Below are 22,212 nucleotides of genomic sequence, written 5' to 3' on the forward strand. Positions count from 1 at the left end.
GATGAGCAAATGCGCCACAACAAGCGACGCCATTCAAACGTTTCTCGCGAGTGTCATTTGCCGCAATTAGGGATGTGGTTCGAGCCCTACTGACACACGCATTCGCTGACAATAGCCACTTTGTGTAACGTCACGGCCAGGGTTCCTTAAACTTCAGTGGCCGTCAAATTTCAGCGTACAAAGAAAAGAGTAAGCAACTATTTGAAGTTTTTCGCCAGCCGAAATCGAGTGTTCTCTGTACATCCTGTAGTTAATGTTTAAACACCACCAAAATGAGCGTTTAGTTAAACCGTGAAACGCTACAGACACCGACGTGCCTTTTTATGACTTATTAATCATGGTGGCAGGTGCTAGCTACGGTTGCACCTTCATAATTGATGCCTTTTTCCTCAGTCTGATGAGCACTTCATCAATAATGCAGCGATGGAAATCAGTTGGGCTAATCTGAGTGTACAGTAGCAGACTTGAATGTCGATCTTTTGAAACGCTTTGCTGATTGCCGCTGCTTCTCCCCCAGTTTGGTGTCAACTAAATAAGTTTATTTGTACAGCTGGGGAGGGCCGAAGCAAGGAATTTTTCTTTGGGGTGTCTGTGCATGCATGCAAGTATGCGTGCATCATTTTTGTCATATTCATGCATCTAAGAATGGCCCAGATGTTTTTTTTAAATATATATATATATAAATATAATAATAAAATTTTCCCCCAAGATCTAGCTATGTCGAAAAAATGACGCCTGGCATTCATGTAGCTCCGCCCCTGCAGCTGCGTTGACCCTTAACTTTTACTTGTCCTTTTTCTCAGATTTTTGCATTTTTGTAAAAAAAAAAAAGCTTGTTTTCAACATTTTTAACCACATTTTTTGTTGGTTTCATGCAAAATATTCAATGCAACAGCTGAATCAACAAATGAATCCTCCCGCCCTCCACTATGTATTATGAAATAAAAATTGTCTTTGTAAAATATTGTTTTTAAATTAAAAAATAAGTTTAAATCGTATGATTATTAAAATAATATAAAATAAATACATTTCATGATATAGCTTTTTTTCAATCTATTGGGCTTCAATTATTGTTATTATTAATGGTATGTTAATGGTAATACCTTCACTTCATTTATTTAATAACATCTTCTGATATGAAAAAAAAAAACAATTTAAATAGTGTAAATTAAAATAATAATCGTGAAATATATTTTAAAACATCACTTTATTTTACAATCTAGCCTCATCAAATAATCATCTTTTATTTAACGAAGTAGTATTTGGCTAAAAAAAAAAATTCTGTTTTATTTTTACCTTTTTGGCCTTCCATACTTACTTTGCTCTTCAAAGTAAAAGTGAGATAAACAACTAATCACGGAAACGGTTAAAATAAACAAAAGTAAGTCATAAAAAAACATAAAATAGACTTTATTGTACAATTTTGCTTTAATAAATAAAATTGCCAGCTCTGTCTGGCGTAAACGTAAGTTTAATGCCCGTTCAATTAATTAGCACATTTCAACGACTTGAAAAAAAAATCGATCTCGACGCTTTCCCTTCTTGTTATACCGTAGTTGACCAAAGAGGGCGCTGTGTATGAGGATCCCATCGACCAGCAGCGGCTTCCAGTATCTCAGTGTGGGCTGAGCACTTGGAGCGGTTTGAGCTTCCGCAACTTTGCACCGAAAACACGCACCGGGATGCTGCGGCGAGGGGGATTGTGTTTTGCACTTTTACACCTTTTGAGCTGCCCTCTCCTGCTGGCCTTCAACCTGGACACCAACTATGTGATCAGGAAAGACGGAGACCCCGGGAGCTTCTTCGGTTTTTCTCTTGCCATGCACCGGCAGCTCAACCCGGACCAACGAATGTAAGTCTGGCACCTGGCTGTAATACAGTGTTCCCTCGTTTATCGCGGGTTAGGGTTACCTTCCCAAAATGTTACTTTTTGTTTTTTGTAGTTTGTTTCTTTCATTGAAAGTTAAATATTGGAAATCAATCATTTTCTCGTCTGGTCCGATTTATAAAAAGGAAAAATATAAAGAAAAAAGGGAAGTAACAATCTGTCTAGTAGAGGTTGCGTCCTTTTTAATACAATTGCTGTTAAGCTAGCCGTCTAAACGTACAATAGAAAAACTTTTGATCTAAATGAAAATCCACCATAGAGTGAAGCCGCAGTAAGCGAACAGCGATGTAGCGAGAGAACACTGTATTGTAAAACACAAGTTAGCATGTTCCCTTTTCCCATTTACAACATCCTAACAGCATCATTTACATTTGTATCGTTCAAACAACGATTCGCGTTATTGTCGTGGACTGGAAAGTACTTTCTATTGTGTGTTTTTAAATACTGCGTTATTGTGATGCATGCATGTGAAGTGAGAAGCATGCAAGCAGAAGACAAGCGAGCAAACAATGGTGACAAGTGTCATGCAAATGTGCTGTAAGGTCAAAACGGCTGCCCTCGGGAGGATGAGCCGTTTACTTTTCTCCAACTTTCTTTTGCCGCTGTTTAAACGAAACGTAACAAGGCGGCTAAGAAAATAAGCGGATCAAATTTGTCAATCGCTTCTTTTGTTGCAGTTATTTCGGAATGAGCCTATCTAAGCTTGAGGCAAGGTCTGCTCACTTCAGATCTTAATACAACCACGATCACGTTGCAGTATCGAACATGTGCAACTGTGATGTCATTTTCAGTCGACAGAAAATGGCAAAATGGCTGCCACATATGATGGATAAGAACAGGTGCATTTAGCTGCTTAATTCATACTCTACAAACACAATATTAATGCATCTTAATTGGTAGGTTTCCCAGCCAAAGAAAACCCAAATGAAGAAGATAAAGAACAAAATGACAGTACAGTTGGTACAGTCATGTTTTGCTGTCGTCATGTTTGCAAGCAAATGTCACAATTGTGTTTATATGTGGATAATTTGTGGTGTTTTTTGGGCAGAACTGGAATGGTGGAATTGCTTTTGCATTCATTTTAATGATAACATATAATTTGGGATATGTTCCAAGTTTTTAGTGATAGTGTGGTCACGGAGGTAATTACATTTCCATCTGAAGGAATTGTACATCATATTCACCCGATGCGATTTATTAAATGTAATTTATTCAAGTGTGCAGATCACTAGAGGGATGTTCATGTACATTCTGTTTGCAGAAAAAGCAGCGGATGATGTTTGAAAGTTTTCAACAAAAACTAATTTGCTGCCATCTAGTGGTCATTAGAGGAATTACACCAGTATGTTAGAACATCAGTCCCCCCCCCAAAAAAAACTGGAACTAAAAAATTGTTCATTCAATTTGATGTCACAAATAGTACAATATTTAGATGGTAATGTATTCTTTAGGCCACATGTTTAGATTTGAATTTTCAAGTGTCTAGCGTGTGTGAAAAAAACCCCAAGAAAATGCAGTGTATTAAAACCTTTATTGCAGTTTTTTTTGAAAACCTTCTAAGGCAAGACCGGGGCAGTAGATATAAAGTTGTGAAAATTCTGGCCAACCTGATTTGAGCGCCCATTATCATCTACTCACCTTCCTGTAGCAGAACCTTGAGGGTTCAAGAAGGTGGCGACAGGGCCTGCATGTGGAAACTTGCGTCCGACGTGATGCTGCACGCATGCCGAGCCTGCAGCAGCGCAAGCGAAGGCGGCTAGGATGTCAAAGCCTGATAATGGCGCTCACTAAGATTTCACAAAGATTACAACCTGTGGAATTTTATCTGCGATGCTGTTTTGGCTATGGTGGGCAACAGCGACTCATGCGTTGGGAGATGCTCCTTGTTTTTGGCTATTCTGTGTCACTGCTAGCGTGCCAACGGCGTTCTGCATTGTTTGTTAGCATTGTCTCACATTGTGAGTAGGCACTAATCAATCGGACCTAAGCAATCGAAGGACACCGCACGTCCGCATGTCTAAACCAATAAATGAGCAGAATTTTGATGATGTCGCCACTTCTGGGAGATGATTGGATTAAATGTTACCACTTGAAATCATTTTGTGACTCAGCATGCCCTCTTTGTTTTTTGTTTGTATTTTTTCCATTTATCTTGCTGGGCAGCTCCCAAAATAGGACTTCAAAATTTCTACTGCACCCAGTTCGCGAGATGCCGTTTAAAGATTAATGCAAAATGAGGGGAAATGCATGATAAAACATTGGATTTTCAATATGTGACTATAATCCCAATTTTTAATGGCTGTAAATGAGCCTGATATGGGCTAAATTTGACACTTATAGAGTGTACGTCTTGAAAGCATTTAGAAGGGACGGCAGCGTGGCATATTGACAGTTGTCATGTTTTGACAATATTTTAGCTTCCTGTTGTGTTTTTTTTATGCTTTTCCTTTCATAACACACATCAAAAATATTTAAAAACAAAAGTTGGGGCAAAATTTCCCTCAGGGCTTAAACATGTTACACATTTCTTAATGTATCAAATTTTCAATATTTTAGTTAGAAAATAAGAGACCTTTCCAGTGGGAAAAACAAAACAAAAACAAAACCAACTGGCTAGCTCAAACAGCAGCCAAATGAAGCCGCAGAAAACAAACAAATGCTTATAAAGAGTTAATGACACATTTGCGCCCAAAAAGACGAGTTTTGACCTTTTGGCTGTTGCTTCCATGATGTCAGCGTGGCGCTTCACAGCTGGAAGCGCTCAGTTGTTCATTAGCTAGGTCTGCGCTCATGAGCTTTCACTTGACTTATCAAGCTAATTAGCCGCCCAGTCACATGAGTTGACGGAGAGCGGATGTGCGCTCGCTGCTTGTTTTCGCCACGGCGGGAGAATTGTGTTTAGCTTCACGACAAAGCGTGTTGAAAAATGATCATCCAGCACGCAACAATCGACGCATTTTTATGTAACGTTGCACTGAGACCGTAACTTTCACTGCGTGTTATTTTCCACAGAATGACAGCATCTTGGGACATATTTACAAATGACATTCTTTCATGTCATGTATTCATCAGTATTGTATTCCAACACTTGTTCATTCCCAAAGATTTTTTTCTTCATGTTTTTTACGTCCATTTCTTTCTTTTTTAATTGTTTGGCCAAAAGCAGGTCTGAAAAATGCTGCTACTAAATGAATTAAGTACGAAAATAATCAAATTTTAGGTAAGTACTCAATTAGTTAATATTTTAGGTTGTTACCAAAGGGATCAAGGACAAGAATTCCTGTCTTTTAAAATAGTAATAGGAAAATAAATAATAAAATTCTCATCAAATATGTTTTTATGGAGGGTAGCTGACACCCTTGACTAATGCTAATATAAGCTAATTAAGCACTGTGGTGATAACTGTGAACACTGTTAGTGTTACTTGACCTTGGTATTAGCGAGCGAATACTTGTGTTGGTATCGGTCTAAAAAAGTGGTATCAAACAACTTTTTTGTGTTAATGGAAAAATATTGAGTTTATTTAACATGTATGGCTTCACAGTCATGAGAACCTTTTGAGGGGAAACGGCGCAAGAATGTGACAAAATCACATTGGCACGTCAGGCTAAATGAATTGAACAATTCGGTTAGCGTAAACTGAGCTAAGAGGCTAAATTGTCTGTCCGCGCAGCACCATCTGTGCACGTGTAACCCGATAGATTAAACATGACTAAATCAACATCCGTCAACGCATTCCAGCTTGACCGATTGCTAAAATTTTCGGTCCTTTTGAAAGGGCTCATAAGCACACCTAATAATCGAGGGATTTATTTGAAATATTTGAATAAGAAACGGCTGAAAGTTGTGATGTTTAATGAACACACGGCAGCTCACTTTGTGTTTCAGTTATGTGAGGAAGTGCACAGCTGTGCCACCATTTTCGCGCTTGTGAACAAAAAAAAGCATTGTTTGCAGCCACTCTGTGTTCCGTTTGCACTTACACCGCAGTGACAGATTGACATCTAACATCAAAGGCGTCAACGGCAAAGTGATGTATGTGTATATGCGGTGCTCTTATTATATTATGTCTTATCAATGGAATACTAAAAGAAAATCAAAAGATCCAATCCAAAAAATTGGATTGTGGTGCCGTGCAGTGATAATAGTTAGCATACAGTACCAGTCATAAATTTAGAAACAGCCATTTTTGCTTCATGCATGTTGCACTATTTATCAGATATTTTATTAATACATATTATTTATTTACTTATTTATACAAATTGTGGCCAGGTTATACATAAAGTAGCAGCACCCAAGTTAGTTTTTTTTGCACAATTTCCTTGCATTACTCATCTAATCTTAATCCCATTGCTTTTCAAAATGAAGATTTGCTTCTTTTTTTTTTAATGACAGTTCCGCTCATAATTCGCTCGACAGATTTCATGATATACATTGAAGGATAAAAGGTTATGCGATGGGATAAATAATGGCCCCAGTGTTAATTTACAACTGCTGTAAATGGTAAGAATACATAAAGGTAAAAAGCTAAAATAATCATCCATTTGGACGTCAATTCCTTGATCTGTTAAATGTGAATGCACGTGAATTTGAAGGTGTTTTCAAACTTTTGACTGGTACGCTACAGTTGTAATTCTAATCGACTTGTTAAATCAGCATTTTGATTTAATTTAATTTGTGTAGATTATCCCCCTGAGAGTCAGCCTATTCATTTGTGTCCACACTATTGGACATTAGCTTTGGATCTAGATCTTCTGATGCATTCGAGCTACCATTCTAAGTCCTAGTGTCCTCACTAGAGGACATCCTGGTTTTTCCAGTAATGTTTCATGGCTTTGTGTGTGATGCAAGTTGTTGTCTTGCTGAGGAAATATGGGCACAATATTAAATACACAATATACAAAGTTAAGGCTAGTGATTGACAGTTGCAAAAAAAATAAAAAATAAAGAGATTCATTTAGTAGCGTCTCACTCGTCAACCCAAAAGCCATGTTGCATGTAAATGTCAATATTAACCCTCAGTCACTTGCGAAATTCTACATCTTTTCACAGGCACTCTGCTATACAATAGTAACACTAATGTGCTTTTCCACATCTTGTACGGCTATTGAATTAACTAGCGTGGGCCCCAGCATTTGTTTTAATATTATGTCAAGACATGTCGCTCATGCTACAATTCTCCTTTTTTTTTTTTTTTTTTTTACTTACAAGACGCCAGGCTGCTGAGCTGCTGCAGTTCAGGTGCTAAAATGTCAACATGAGGGCAACTTTGTAAAAAGCTCCCGTTTGTATTTGCGTGCCACTCATCTTTTGTTTGAGCACGGAGTTTGCAGTTTGCTCTTGGCTCTCCTTGTCGGACCTCCCCAGGAGGCGCCTCGCTTGTTGGGCAAACGGAGAGCCACAGGCCTCCTCCAGAAGATCAATAGAAGGCTCACCGAAATTCTTCGTAAGGGAAGAGTCAAAAAGCTAGACAGGATTTCCTTTCTGCCCCTTAAGGACATTCCTCAAGTTATGGACAGTGGCCAATTGATATGCTAGTTTTCTGTATTGGTTGTGATGTTTTACTTTCAAGAGATTACAAAAAATGAGATGAATTGGGGTCTGTAATGAATTTATCGAGTTGATCTCTTTTTGATATCGCCTCAAAATTTTCTAAGAAAAACCAAGTTTTTGTTTTTGATACGTTGCTGCGGGTCAAAAGATTGAAAAACAACAAGAAAAAGTGCCTTCAGTCATTTATTTTCTTGAAAGGATGCAGTTGTAACCATGATACCTTCTGCTGTATTTGAAATGAGGCCCAAATGCTTGCTGTAATTTACTGTAGTTCCGAACATCTGGAGGAATTGCCGTGTTTTCTTTTGTCAGTGGCCAAATAACTAGAAATTAAGATGAAAATAAAACATTGTCCATCTTGTCTGTTGCAGACTTGCTCAAATGCAGGGCTTTGCTTTGGCTCGCATCATTAGCAGTTTTTGTTGGTGTGATATCTGTGGGTGCTTTGCATTGATGCTATAGGCTAAACACTGAATTGTTTCCATGCCAAGCAAGCGCCCTCTTACAAAGAATGCATATCACTGTATCAAACTTAAACTTTAGGGTTGCACTGGGTTCTTACATGCTCCTTCATTTTCACATCTTCTCCTGAACTTGCCCCTTCCGCCCACAACGGGGTGGGAGAACTCCTGGCGAGCACCACGTTTGGGACAGATGAGGAGTCTGCAGAGATCGTTTAAATCTACTTGGATTGTCTACTTCTGTTATAGAGTAGTCTTGTTTGGATGCTGTAGAGTCCAATTACTGCCACCTATAGTATGGGAGAATATCGTCTGACCGAGGGGGAAAGCCGCACCGAGTATTACGTGCTGCCGGCGCCTCAATTATAAACCAAGCTATCTTGTGTCATCGCGTTGGCAGGCGGCAAAATCTCTCGGGTCGTCTTGTCCAGAAAACAAAAGTCTTGGCAGGACAATCACTGAACAAGCTGCTGATAAGGGTCCTTTAAACTGACACATTTTATGTTTCGTTTTGTTTTTTTCCTCAGGTTGTTGATTGGTGCCCCCCGAGCCCGAGCTTTGGGGAAACAGAACGCCAACATCACTGGAGGACTTTATAAATGCGCCATTAACTACTCCCCTGATTGTGAGCGTATTTTCTTCGACAGCGACGGTAAGAATTCAATCTGTTGATTAGAGGGAGCATTTGAAATCAGCTCGGAGTGACAACTGCTTGAAATTCGGCTATGTTAACCACTACACTACCAGTGGCGGAATTTTTCACATTCCGCCCAATCTTATCTGTAGGAAACCGGGTTCTTTATTGTGTTCATCGGATTTTCTATTGTGTATCCGTGTTCATTTAGTGCCTTTGTCTTTGTCTAAACTTTTTGAAAGAGGATATCCGAGTTGAGAATAAGGAGAACCAGTGGATGGGGGTCACGGTACAGAGTCAAGGACCAGGGGGAAAGATTGTGGTAAGACCATTCGTCCCTCCACCTGTTTAAATCTTGCTTTTAACCTGAGAAGTCTTCAAAAATATTAGTAGAATTTCACGATTGTAATCGGAAATTGTCTGAAATTGCCAATTAATTTGTATTCTTTAAAAAAAAAAACATTTATTGAATGACTGGTCGTAACGTCACAAACACAGTAGTAAAACAATTGAAGTGATGACGTTTTAGAGGTGCAACCGACAACTGATGGATCGTCAAATGAATCAATAACTCTTTTTGATTTTCGATTAATAATTCAGAGACCGTGTGTTATTTATGTGTCGAATTACGGCGTCCCATCAATAAAGATTGTCCCTTTATGCCGTCCGATACTACAAAAAGAATACGATTTTTTAAACTCATTTTGTTGAATTTAAATAATACATTTGCCAACATTTGCTTTTACTTTATAAAAAAAGCATTTTTGTCCTCTTTTGGAAAGCGTTTATTTTCATACCTAGCACCAGCCTAGTGCAAGTTTGACTATGCACATCGTGTTTTGAATCTTTTGTTATTTTCATAATTTTGCGTGTCAAAAGGGGGCATTTGCGCCGTTGTGGGAGTGAACACAGGCAACTTGACTCCGATTCACCCCTAATCATGCATCCTCGCGTGATGTTAGTTTGTGTTTGTGTCTTAAACAGCAACCAAAAACCTGATTAACATATTAACTCATTCACTACCAGCCCAGTCAAAATTGATTTTTGACCTATTTTTCTGTCAACTCTAGTTAATGGGTTAACCTATTCAGTAAAAGGAGATCTTTGACGTCAACAGAGGAAAAAAAAATCTTGTACTTTTAGACGTGCGCTCATCGCTACCAGCGGCGCTTGTTTGTAAACACGGCCCAGGAGGCCCGTGACATCACCGGCCGCTGCTACGTCCTGAGCCAGGACCTGACAATCGACGATTCGTCGGACGAAGACGGCGGCAACTGGAACTTTTGCGAGGGCCGGGCCAGAGGGCATGAAATGTTCGGGTCGTGTCAGCAGGGCCTGGCCGCCGCTTTCACAAAAGACTACCATTACCTGGTGTTCGGAGCGCCCGGGGCGTACAACTGGAAAGGTACGGACACCTTCCAAACCCCAAACCGTCACGTCGGCGGCTGCGTGTGATTCGTTTTTTTTTCCCCCCTTCTGACAGGCATTGTACGTGTGGAGCAAAAAAACAACACGCTGTTGGAGATGGGCGTGTACGACGACGGCCCTTACGAGGTGGGCGATGAGCACGTCTTGAACCCAGAGCTCGTTCCTGTTCCCGCCAACAGCTACCTGGGTGAGACGTATAATAAATGCTACCAGTTGTATTGCCGTCGTTTTGATACGAAAAGCCGCAGTTTATGAAAAATGAAAAAAATAACCAAAAACCAACCCAAAAGATTGGGTTGTGTGGATTACTCATTTCTGTAGAGTCAAAAGGAATAACCCACAGAGCAACCCAGTTCTTTTTCAATTTAATTTATTCAATGTATTTATGTACCTATTCTCTAAAAAAAAAAAGCCAGTCTTCAGCTCCCAGCATGCATTGCAAAACCTTTTCCATCACAAGGTCATTCATCCTTATCAATCGAGTACTCAAATCCATCGCCGTTTTGGATCCCTTCCGCATTTAGGATTCTCTCTGGACTCCGGTCACAGCATCACCAGGAGGCGCGGCCTAACCGTGGTGGCCGGAGCGCCCAGAGCCAATCACAGCGGAGCGGTGCTGCTGCTGAGGAAGGAGAACCAAGGCTCGGCCCGGCTCGCCGTGGACCACACCCTCTACGGGCCCGGGCTGGCGTCCTCTTTTGGATACGACGTTGCCGTAGCGGACCTGAACGGGGACGGGTGGGCCGCCTTTTCAAATTCCTATCAATCGAGCGTTTCGTAATGCCGGCAAACGATAGGCCGTTTTAACTATGCCCTCATAGCTCATTTCACTTGCGCTAAAGAGGAGTATTGACATTAGCAAGAGATTTTGGCAATAAACACAAAAAGCAAAGAAAAGAACCGGACGAGAAAACGGACTAACCAGCACCAAAATCGAAAATGTGATGCCGATTTGTGAACAGATGGCGGGATATAGTTGTCGGAGCCCCTCAATTCTACATGAAGGACAAAGACGTGGGAGGGGCCGTTTACGTTTACATCAACCAGGCGGGACGGTGGCGAGGCGTCGCTCCCGTCCGCCTCAACGGGAGCAGGGACTCCATGTTTGGCCTGGCGGTGGAGAATATCGGGGACGTGGATCAAGACTCTTATGAAGGTGATTGACCGCCGCTGATGTCTTTGACGCTTTTATCCGCTGACCGTTTCCCCGCCCTCAACCAGACATCGCCGTCGGAGCGCCTTACGACGACGGCGGCGCGGGGAAGGTTTACGTTTATCACGGATCGGCGCAGGGAATAAACACACGCCCGGCTCAGGTCGCTTGGTTTTATATCTGCTGGTTGTAATCTCTGTTTTATGTATGGATGTCGACTTTTTGTTCTTGTCCCGCGCTGGGATTTTACACTTGAATAATTCCAGATGGTTTTTGCGTTTGATTCCAGGTTATTTCCGGAAAAGATTACAACATCCGAATGTTTGGCTATTCCCTGGCAGGGAACGTGGACCTGGACAGCAACTCTTATCCAGACCTCGCTGTAGGATCTCTGTCAGACTCGGCACTCATTTACAGGTTTTTATATGACTATGCTTTACACCGTATTTACAAAAAATATTTGTTGGACGCAGGTGAGAGATTTACTCTTTGTCAAAATTATCAACGATATTGTACAGATTTGCTTTCATATTTTTCACTAATTACACATAAGTTACATTATGCATTACTTAGTAATCATCCTATGGCGTTACAGTTTTATTTTTAAGTTGAATTTCGTGATCTTTTACAAGTATTCATACAAGTGTATTTAAAAAAAAAGTCAAGATTTATTTGTTATTTTGCTCACGATTGCGTGATATATTGAGGTAAAATAAAATAATATAAATAAAAATAAATTAAAACAATTGCAAAAAAAAAAATCAACATTTCTTATCGATAGGCAGAAATAAAAGATATTGATTTAAGCTATTTTTTTTGTGCAAGTGGATATAATAAGTAAACATAGTGTCCATCAAAGCAGAATCTACTGTTTGAGTAGTATATTAAAACTTTAAATGCAAAGAACGACTTGTTGTCCGTGAGAATCAAAACATTTAATGCCAAAGGCGAGTTATATCGTTTTTTTTTCTTAGCTTTTTTTTTTTATGAATTTTTTTATGAATGGTTGATATAGTTTGGATTCTTTCTCTATTCAACCTTTTCGCGGCGGAGTTTTTTTTTTTTCCAATAATACATTCCCTTTGATATCACTTTTAAAAGGTTGTATCTTGAAAAAGCTTGGAGATAGAAACATACTGTCAATGTTGCTTGGTACAATCATTTCAAAAATATCGAGCTCATACCCATTGATCCGATTTCATTTTGCTGTTTTTTCAGGGCAAGACCAGTGGTTAGTATCCGCCAAGATGTGAAAATCTCCCCGCGGGAAATTGACCTCACAATAAAGAATTGTGGAAGCAACATCTGGTAAATATTCATTCGACATTGTTTCCTAATCATAACGGGAACCGGTTCAAGCTCGATTTTGTCCTTAGCTTCTCTGTGGACGCTTGCTTCAGCTACAAGGCCAACCCAGCATCTTACAACCCAAGAATAAGTAAATCACCTTTGATTTTCGTCATCCGCGCGGAAGGTTCCTTCCAACCTGGCATTTTCTTTGGTCTGTTTGCGCCGCAGCCATCGGCTATTCCGTGGAGGCGGACGGAATTCGCAGGAAACAGGGATTGCTCTCAAGAGTGGCGTTCTTGAACAAATCCAACTCGGAAACAGAACACCAGTTTAACGGCACCTTGGACCTCCGAGGACAAAAGCAGGAAACGTGCATTAAGATAAAAGCCAAGTTAAAGGTGACAAAAAAAAACAAAAAAAACAATGGAGAGGATCATAAACATCCACACTATACGTCGAGCATGTTAGGTAAACAAATGTTTCATTGCACAGGACAACATTAAGGATAAAATGCGAAGCGTTTCTATCGAAGTCTCCCCACAAATAGTCGGGACCAAGCGGCAGAAGGCAAAGAACGGCCTCCCGCTGCTCATGCCAATTTTGGACTCTTCGAAGTCGAACAAAGAAACTGTTGAGGTAAGCGAAAATACATTTTTAGATTTAACTCATTCAATCCCAAAGACGTATTTTTACGTAGCTTTGGAAAATCTTTGGACATTCGACCACTTACTTTTCTTATTGATTTATATAGTTGTTTGACGTCGAGGGAGTCAAGTACTAAACATAGAACCATGCAAGCGGTTCGTTGTCATCATTGTATTCATGTTTCTAGGTCAACTTTGTCAAGGAAGGATGCGGAAGTGATCATGTTTGTCGCAGTAACTTGATGATGGACTATCAGTTGATGTACAAGCAAAGCAATCAAGACATTTACTCGCCTTTGCCCATGTGAGTAACAGAACCAGCCTCTTTCCATCATTCACCCCCCCCCAAAAAAAAAAAAAAAAAATATCTATATATATATATATATATATATATATATATATATATATATATATTTTTTTTTTTATTTTAATTATATTATAATTATTTTTTTTTTAAAAAATTTGAGTCACACGTATTAAAATATTATATACTTTTCAAAAATTCACATTTTCACCCAAAGGTTTCCCCCATTAATTTCCAAAGGCACAACCAACATAACAAATTCACATCAATCCCTCCCAAATTTTTCAATGTTTCTCGCTTTCAATTCAACCTGGGGAAATATTTTTAACATAGTAACAAATCACACGCAGCAAAAAAAATGTTTTACCAACATATTGCATGTCATTTTCCAAAAGAAACATTCCAGTTTTCCAACAGTATTATTCCACATCTTTCTATATCCCTTAAAACAGTGGTTCTCAAAGTGCGGTTTGCGGCCCCCCGGGGCTCCGTGGCCTCACTGCAGGGGGCCCGTGAAATAATATAGCTTAATATTAAAAAATATATTTTTGTGTTACCTTCTTATTTTTTTAAGGGTGGAGTAAAAAGTTTGATAACCACTGATCTACCGTATAAAATATTTGTGGTTTGAACGCTTACTTGTTTGTATGCGCCCTGAAATATCCCGCCCATGTGGTGCTTTCTTTGTGCCTCCGCAGCAGGGACAACGTGTCGGTGTTTCACCTGACTTACGAGAGGAAGGACTTGGCCCTGCGGCTGAGCGTCAGCAACCTGAAGGGAGACGACGCCTACGAAGCCAAGCTGACGGGCTCCTTCCCCGACACGCTGTCGTATTCGGGCGTCCGCTCGCATCGCCCCATGGTAATGCGCATGGCCGGAGTCGATGCTAATCTAAAACTTGCAAGGAATATTTTAAAATGATGATAGTAATGGTAATAATAATAATGCTAACATTTATATAGCGCCTTTCACAAAACCCAAGGCGCTTTACAAAGCACAGCACTATAACACAGTATTATTATTATTATTGTAACAAATTTTAAATACTACGGTTTTCAAACTGGGGGATGCGGCCCATAGGAGGGTCCCTAGTCATGCTGGGGTTTTAGTTAAGTTTGCAAGCTAAGCAGATGTGTTTTTGTTTATGCTATATATGCATAGTGGGGCTCTTGGAGTTTTTATTTCTTTGTGGGGACCTCGAGACATTGTAGGGCTATTTTGGTGGGCCTCACTAGGTTTTGAGGATCAAGACTTGGTTTAGAATTTAGGTTAGAATTGGATTTTCATGGAAATTAGGGCAGTGATTCTCCATTTTTTTTTTTTTTTTTTGCAAAACCCACCCCCCGGTAGAGGAAACACTTGCACTCGCGACGGTAACGAAAATAAAATCCTTATCAACATAAATCAACTTTCACGAAATGTTTACTTTTTAGTGTTTGTACCGGTTACAGGTTAGTCTGAAACTGAAAAAAAATTGTGTGCATGCGTGTGTGTATCTGTGTGTATGTTTCATCTCCAAAAGTAGCGCGCTGCAAAAAAAACCAGCTTAAATGTCAGTTAAAAATGCATACTTTACTTATTCAGCTATTTTCAGCAGTAAAAAGTATGTTTTTTTTATTCTGATTAATTCAGTAAGTTAAACAATAAATGTACAGAGAAAACATGCTCACCAATCACAGCTGATTGGTCGTTAGCTGAGCCTTGTGCACATGTGATGTCATTTCCAGTCCATAGCAAGCAGGAAAAAACATTTTAAGGTATTCATGACATTTACATGAAAAATAATTTAGTTATCCAATGAATTGACAAAATATTACCTTTTACTTGTGAAACCGGGTGTAATTTTTACCCTAAGAAAGTTGTGCGTAACTACTCAAACTTTGTGATGGGAAAACAAAGCCTCATGAAACACTTGTGATATATTATAACGCCTCTAGATGGTGCTCTTGCGTTAAAATTAAAGGCTTCATTTTCCCGTCATGCAACTTAACCATGAAAGTAACTTGTAATCTAACTTAGTTCATGTTAGAAGTAACGTTTTGAACTTTTTGTTACTTTTCCGCAGTTGGACAAGGTGATTTGCGGCGCTAATCAAAACGCCTCTCAGGTCGACTGCGAGCTCGGCAATCCGTTCAAGCAGGGCTCCGAGGTACAAACTCACACATTAACTTTTCCCTATGCGGCACTTTTGGAAATGTTTATGCATTTTTTGCATTCTAAATGTTTTTTCTTCTTCTCAGGTTACATTTTACATTATATTGAGCACCGCGGCCGTGACGCTAGAAACCACAGAAATTGATATCGACCTGCAGCTCCAAACGTTAGAACTATTTTCTTATCTGCAGCTCTACCTTGTTGTGTACTTTTTCCTCCCTCGATTGTAATTGGTGTTGTTTTTTTTTTTTCCTTTTCAGAACCAGCGTACAAAATTTGGCCCATGTGAGCATCAAAGCCAAAGTGATGATTGAATTGCCATTGTCGGTTACTGGGTAAGTTTTCCAAGAACATTAAGAGAATGTAACACTGGGATGGGACCAGATGTCGTATGATGTGATTTAAGAAAAAAAAAACAATGTAGAACGTATGAAAATGAGTGCACACTCTGATGCTGGCATTCTGACTTGTTTGCTGTTGCTACTGATCACTTTTGACTGTAAAATGTGTCATTTAAAATATCACAGTTTAAGTAAAAAGCACCACAGCAAACGCAAGCTACAAACTGAGCCCGTAACAAACGTGCCTCTCCTGTTAATGTTTACATTTGCACACTAAAGTGTTCATTTTTTTTTGGGGGGACTCTGCACAATGAGAAGAAAACTTTGAAAACTCTCAAATGGAGTATATTGGGCATTATTTTATATTACAAATTTGGCCCAGCTCTGGTCTCGCCGTGGACTCGATCTCGCAAGGCATCTGGTCTCGTAGGATTTGCGTCTCACCCCGTCCTCGCAGAGCTCATTATTATTTTGCTCGCCCCCAACAGGGAAGTCAACCCTCATCGGCTTTCGTTCGGAGGAGTGGTGAGAGGAGAGAGTGCCATAAAGAGCGAAGAGGAAATCGGCAGTTTGCTCAATTACACCTTTAGGGTATGTTGATAGGATCCAACAAATTGGTCGAATTTCAACAAATTGAGTGTTTACGGCGCTTCGGGGTTGTTCCTTTTCCCTTCTTTCAGGTTAATAACTTGTGGGACACTTCTGTCAAATCTTCACTGCTCATCCAGTGGCCCAAATCCAACAAAAATGGCAAATGGCTTTTGTACTTGGTGAGAATGAATGCAAAAGAAGGGCCGCGCCACCTTCTTTGTTCTCCAGAGTCGGAGATCGACCCTTTAGGACACGTCCAGGTAGCGTTCGACACAAAGGCCGCACGCGCACATCGGAAATGTTGCCGCCGTGCTAATTGGGGAGGATGGATGTGTTTTTCAGGAAAACTCTTCATTCAGGACAAAGCGGGAAATTGTGCAGAAAAAAACAAGAGGCAAGACTTGCTCAAAGTCAGACAAAAATCAGATTTTGGTGAGCTTTTTTGTTGCGCGAGCTTTGCGTGAACATCTGTAGCCTTAAATGGGAATTTGTTGAAATATGTTCTGTGTGCCCTCACTAGTCCAAATCCTGTTTTCCTCAAAAAAATTGTGTTATCAAGAGATTTCTTTAAATGAGATTAATTATTCAGGATTATTTGTTATCCGCATCTGTGGGTGCTTCGCATTTATGCGGTAAGCTTTACCGTTCGTTATTGCGACAACGCTTACATCCTCTTCCGTTTTGGCATCTTCCTTCTGGCCCTGAACATTCCCGCCCACCCACAAGCTTATCAGATTATGACAAACACAATGACAGCCAATCAGCACCCACTTTAAGGTGAGATTCACCCTTGTCTTCCAACATCTCTAGCGCGAGCCCGATGTATAAAAATGGATCTTATCAGCACACAAAATGAGCATAAATTTAGAAAAAATAAATAAATACAGCATATGACTCTTATTTGATTTGATTTTATTGAAGATCCCCTCGCATCTAGCTAGTCTTCCTGGGGCGCACCAAAACATTTACATTACTGTACATACAAAACGATAAACATAATGCTAAACGTTTTCAACAAGATTAAGACTAAAAACATTGCAGCAACTGGTATTAATTGGCCACAATTCATCTGTCAATGCCCAAATTAAAATGTCTGCCCTAATCCATAAGCATATTTTTAAAAGCGTTAACTCGTGAATGTAAGTACGGGAAATGAATTGAGTTAGTATTTAGTCCTGGACTGCCCTCTTCTGGTCTTCATTCTTATTCAGCAAATCAGAACGCATTTTTTTAGACTAGTGGGTCCACATAGAACATAGTAATACGAATTATGTTTTATTTGAGTTTCCCTTTTAAAGAGGTCTAACACATTTTCTTCCTTCTAGACATGTGGGAAAGATTTGCAATGTGTGGCGCTGAAATGTCCCCTGCATGGACTGGACGGGTCCACAGTAGAACTCAGAGCTCGCCTGTGGAACTCGACCTTTCTGGAGGTGACATCATGTGTTTTCATGTCATTATAAGGTACCCATCAAAAATTTGGAAAGAACTTCAAAAATTATTATTTTTTTTTGACAGGATTATACTTCTCTTTCATCCTTGGACATTATTGTGAGGGCTTCCCTGGTGCTCCACACAAAATCCACAAACATGATCTTGAGGACTCCCGACACTGATGTAAGGTCTCAAGCTGTCAGGTAGTATGCATAATGTGTTTTATTTAAAAAAAAAAAAAATGTGTGTGTGTTTGGCAGGTGACGCTGACAGTGTTCCCAGAGAGTGCCGTTTCTCAGTATGGTGGCGTCCCCTGGTGGATCATCGTGGTAGCTGTTCTGGCAGGGATCTTGATTTTGGCGTTGCTGGTCTTTCTGCTGTGGAAGGTGAGTGGAAAAAGAGACAATAGAACTAAGAGGGGGAAAAAGGAAGGAAAAAATGATCGGGATAAGATTTCCTGCTAAATATCTAATTGGGATGCATAGATCCGTTACACATATGATTAAAAGCTATGAAAGGGTTCCAACAAGGTTGCATTTATGTGTAAGTAGAAGATGTCAGCGTTTAGAAAAACTTGTAACGTCCCTACAACACTCCCACTCCCCCAAAAAGCTGAGAAATTGTGGAACTGAACCCTTGATGTTTTTTTTGTTTGAAATAAACGTTTTTGTTTGTTTGTTAAGGTAAAAAGAAGCAGCAAAAATGTCTTTTCTGAAAATCCCATACCGCTGTGACATTTTTTTTTTAGTCGAATTTGTTTGCAACTCTTGATCTCACCCTTGCCTCACCTTCCCTTCAGTGCGGTTTCTTCAAGAGAGCATCCAAAGACCAGTACGATGCGGCCTATCACAAGGCCGAGATCCATGTTCAGCCGTCTGACAAAGACAAGCTCTCTGCCGAGGCCTGATTTTATGCTCTGAACAGGTTCAAAAACAAGCAAAAGAAGAAGAAAAAAAAAAAACAGAGCATGTGCGGCAACTAATGAACTCACCTTGGCAGCTTTATGAAAGGCAGGAGCAGAGCTGACCCAAGCACCTGCTTTGAGCGCCGTGACCGCTTGGGGGCCCCCAAGAGCAATTCAGTCATTCAGTCACATGTACCTATTTATGCAGTATATTTTGTTTACGATTTTCTTTTCATGTTTCTGACTAAAAGAGGGTCTAAAAATGGCGAGCACTAAATTAATTATGTATCAAAATAATTAAGTACTTTAGGTTTATCAAACAGTAATGTTTGTTGTCGTTACGGACAATGGTAAATGCAGCATCTCCTTCTGTCTAATGAAAAACGGTCTAAATCTTACACATTGTCCCTTTAAATAGCTGAAATACTTTGGTGCCTAAAATAATTACTATAATAATTAAACTTCTAAAGCAATCGATTATTGTAGTACTTATTACTTCAAATAATCAATTATTTTGGCACTTTATTACCATAAATAATTGGTTAATTTACCCTATGATCTTTTTATTTCTTAAAGTAATCTCTTACATTCGTACTTAATGTATTGAGTAACAATGTATAACATTTTTGACCATCCTTTAGCCAACCACTTGAAAAAACATGGGGAAAAAATGTAAAAGAGTATCTGGAATTGAATGCATGGAATATTAAAAAAAAAAGAATCATATTTCTTTTGGATTGGATGACAGCCATGAGTCTTTTTTCAGGTTATCTGTCAAACTAAACATAAAAAACAAAGACTATTTCACATTGTATGTTTAAAAGAACCACAATTTGACTTTAACGTGTGTTAGCCTAATGCTAACACATAATGGGTGACACCAGATGGGCTAACAAACAGCCCCCCCCCCCCCCTTTTTTTTAAATACATCCAAGTAATTTGACTTATTCTCAATTATAGATTATGAATCTGAATTAAAGGGGTCAAAAATGTCTTTTTGTCAGCTTGGGTCAGCTCCGCACCGACTTAACTTGGTACAATTTGCACGCGACCAAACCAGATTGCTCATGTGTAGTGCGTGCCACATGATCATTGTCGTTGTGAAATTTGTGTCCTCTGCAGGCGCTTTGGCTGACATCAGCTTGGCTATTGGAAACATCAATGAAATGCCAAAAGCATGCTTAACATTCTTTACTTTCTGTCTTTTCGCCCAGCAAGCACACTGACTGAACTTCTGTTTTTTTTTGTTTGTTTTTTTTCCTCCATAAATCATTTTGTTTGTCCTTTCCAGTGTGGCTTCTTCAAACGGTCCAAGCAGGAGGACGCTGTCCCTCAGTATCACGCCGTGCGGATCAGGAAGGATTGTCCTCACTATGAAGACGGCAAAATCAAGCTGGATTCTTTTGAGAAGAAGCCGTGGATGACAACGTGGGTTGACAATGAAAGTTATTCGTGAGGTTTGCTCAAGCTTCGCATCAGGGACACATTTTTTTTCGATAACACTTAATGCACACTCGAACGGAGATCCTATACAAGAGCCGTAAAAACAATTATGTTCAACTTAGTCAAGGGCAGAATTTTTTTATTCAGTCAAAGACAATCCTTTTGTGATGTTAAATATTTTTCTTCATGTGTTCAGTAGGAGTTGATAGTCTTTACACTGTATGAATGTTTTTCTACATTTGGTTTGTAATTTTTGTATATATTTTCAGCACATTGTGTATTTATTTTTTTTTTGTATAAAACATACATGATGGAGCCAAAGATGTTCGGTCTTTTGCGTGAACTGGACTAACATTTAAAGATGAACTACTGATCTGACGTCGTGGTACTGTCTCATTAAAAGGAAAAAAAAACGTTACAAGATGGCAAAGTTGACTTTTTGTGCTTAATGTATTTAAGTACTTTTGTAATTGTTTTATACGAATAGCAATTGTACCCACTGTGAACGTTTTTGACTGTTCAATTTTTATTGTAGCATTTTCACTGAAAAAAAATCATCCTTTTTTGTGGGAATCATTATATGGACATAGCAAATTGTTCTGAATCAGATTATGCAGGAATGTACATGTTAAATTCTCAAGTGGAAATAAACAGTACTTTTTAAAATTTGAACGTTGCTGCTATTTTTCTATATATTTTTTTTTTAATTTGTAACTACATAACTCCTGCTAAAAATAGAATTTCATGAGTCAGCCTATACTGTAGTATCTTGGTTGAATCTGTTAAAATATTGGAAAATGTTTGAATAACGATACTGAAAATGACCCCAGTTTTTGACCGAATGACGTCAATGGCTGTTCTTTTTTTGTTTTGTTTTTAATTAAAGCAACAAAAGTGTCCATGTTGTGGATGAAACCCGGAACTCCCAAAATATACACATCCACAAATATTTTATTTGTTATTTCTCTTGGACTTTTTTTTTTTTAAGAATCTCAACCAATCAATTTTCAGATTGACGTGTCCGTCTTCCGATTGGTTCAGTGTTGCTGAGTTAGACTCGAGTATGTTGAGCCAATAAAAGGACAAGAAAAGATATTTTCAAAGCGATCTTTTCAAAAACAAGCGAAACAAAACATGAACATTGTGCAAATAAGTAAGACAGCGCTTGTCGCTGGTCGGTCGCCACATTCACACCTGCAACTACGTAGCTCCTAGCTAAAGAATTATTAGCGTCTCTGAACGGTGAGTGCAGTGCGTACGTTTTATTTAAAGTTTTATATTCTTATGGAGTATTATTTAATGATTGTTAACTGTTATACTATGGTGACGGGATTTCTACTAGCATTTATTGGTAAGCAGGTTGACCATTTCTTGTCGTTTACTGCTATGTAAATATCCATTTGGTTTTATTTCCGGAACCATTAATTCAAATGCAGTACTGCAGTCTGCCAGTAGAATGCAGTATTCACTCTGTAAAAGAACCTTCGACTTCAACCTGGACAGAAACGGTTTGTTCAGATTTATTGTGGAAGATTTGGATTCTTTTGCATTACCATTAACAGAAAATATTCCGAAGTCACGGACTCTTCAGATTAGGCCAAATTGTGAAGGATTTTCTGCATTCCACTATGAAAGTCAGCAGACGGTCAGTAGAATTTACTGCATAGTTTGTAACCCTTTCAAAGTCAAGTGATCAGATATCGTCATCTGCTTTTTCAGGTTTTCCGTCTTGTTCTTTCAACATTGTGAGAGGTTGCCATAGGGACCATTGCCTTGGCTGTAGTATGCCATGTTACCCCAAGGAGAAAGCCCACTGTCTGTGTATATATGGCCTTTCAGACACGCTGTTGCTAGGAGATGATGGCGACAGCTTAAAATGGTAAACACGAGAACGCGTGCATTTTTGTGCAAACATGGTATAACACCAGATTTTTCCACATTTGCCCATTCTACCAAGGCTTTTCATTTTGTTGCATGGACTGCGACACAA

At 39.3% G+C, this 22,212-nt stretch overlaps 1 protein-coding gene across 2 annotated transcripts; it reads left to right on the forward strand.

Moving 5' to 3' along the window:
* The first annotated feature begins 1,608 nt into the window (after positions 1-1,608).
* itga6a (integrin, alpha 6a) lies at positions 1,609-20,894 on the forward strand. 2 transcript variants are annotated; one of them, XM_088415072.1, is made up of 26 exons: positions 1,609-1,852; positions 8,430-8,554; positions 8,779-8,858; positions 9,680-9,941; positions 10,020-10,151; positions 10,489-10,702; positions 10,927-11,120; positions 11,186-11,280; positions 11,407-11,534; positions 12,336-12,425; positions 12,494-12,555; positions 12,636-12,805; positions 12,900-13,043; positions 13,240-13,355; positions 14,054-14,216; positions 15,421-15,504; positions 15,596-15,675; positions 15,770-15,844; positions 16,339-16,441; positions 16,531-16,701; positions 16,784-16,873; positions 17,767-17,874; positions 17,960-18,058; positions 18,136-18,261; positions 18,675-18,799; positions 20,071-20,212. In XM_088415072.1, the coding sequence occupies exons 1-25, from the start codon at positions 1,683-1,685 to the stop codon at positions 18,780-18,782; spliced, it is 3,189 nt and encodes a 1,062-aa protein (XP_088271198.1). In that variant the 5' UTR covers positions 1,609-1,682; the 3' UTR covers positions 18,783-18,799; positions 20,071-20,212. The 2 variants fall into 2 exon arrangements, with proteins under 2 accessions (XP_088271198.1, XP_088271197.1); XM_088415071.1 differs by lacking the exon at positions 18,675-18,799 and having other exon boundaries at positions 20,071-20,894.
* Positions 20,895-22,212: the final 1,318 nt, after the last annotated feature.

Source organism: Hippichthys cyanospilos, chromosome 5 (genome assembly GCF_059441005.1).
Source record: "Hippichthys cyanospilos isolate Australia breed blue-spotted pipefish chromosome 5, RoL_Hcya_1.0, whole genome shotgun sequence".
Lineage (NCBI taxonomy): Eukaryota > Metazoa > Chordata > Actinopteri > Syngnathiformes > Syngnathidae > Hippichthys > Hippichthys cyanospilos.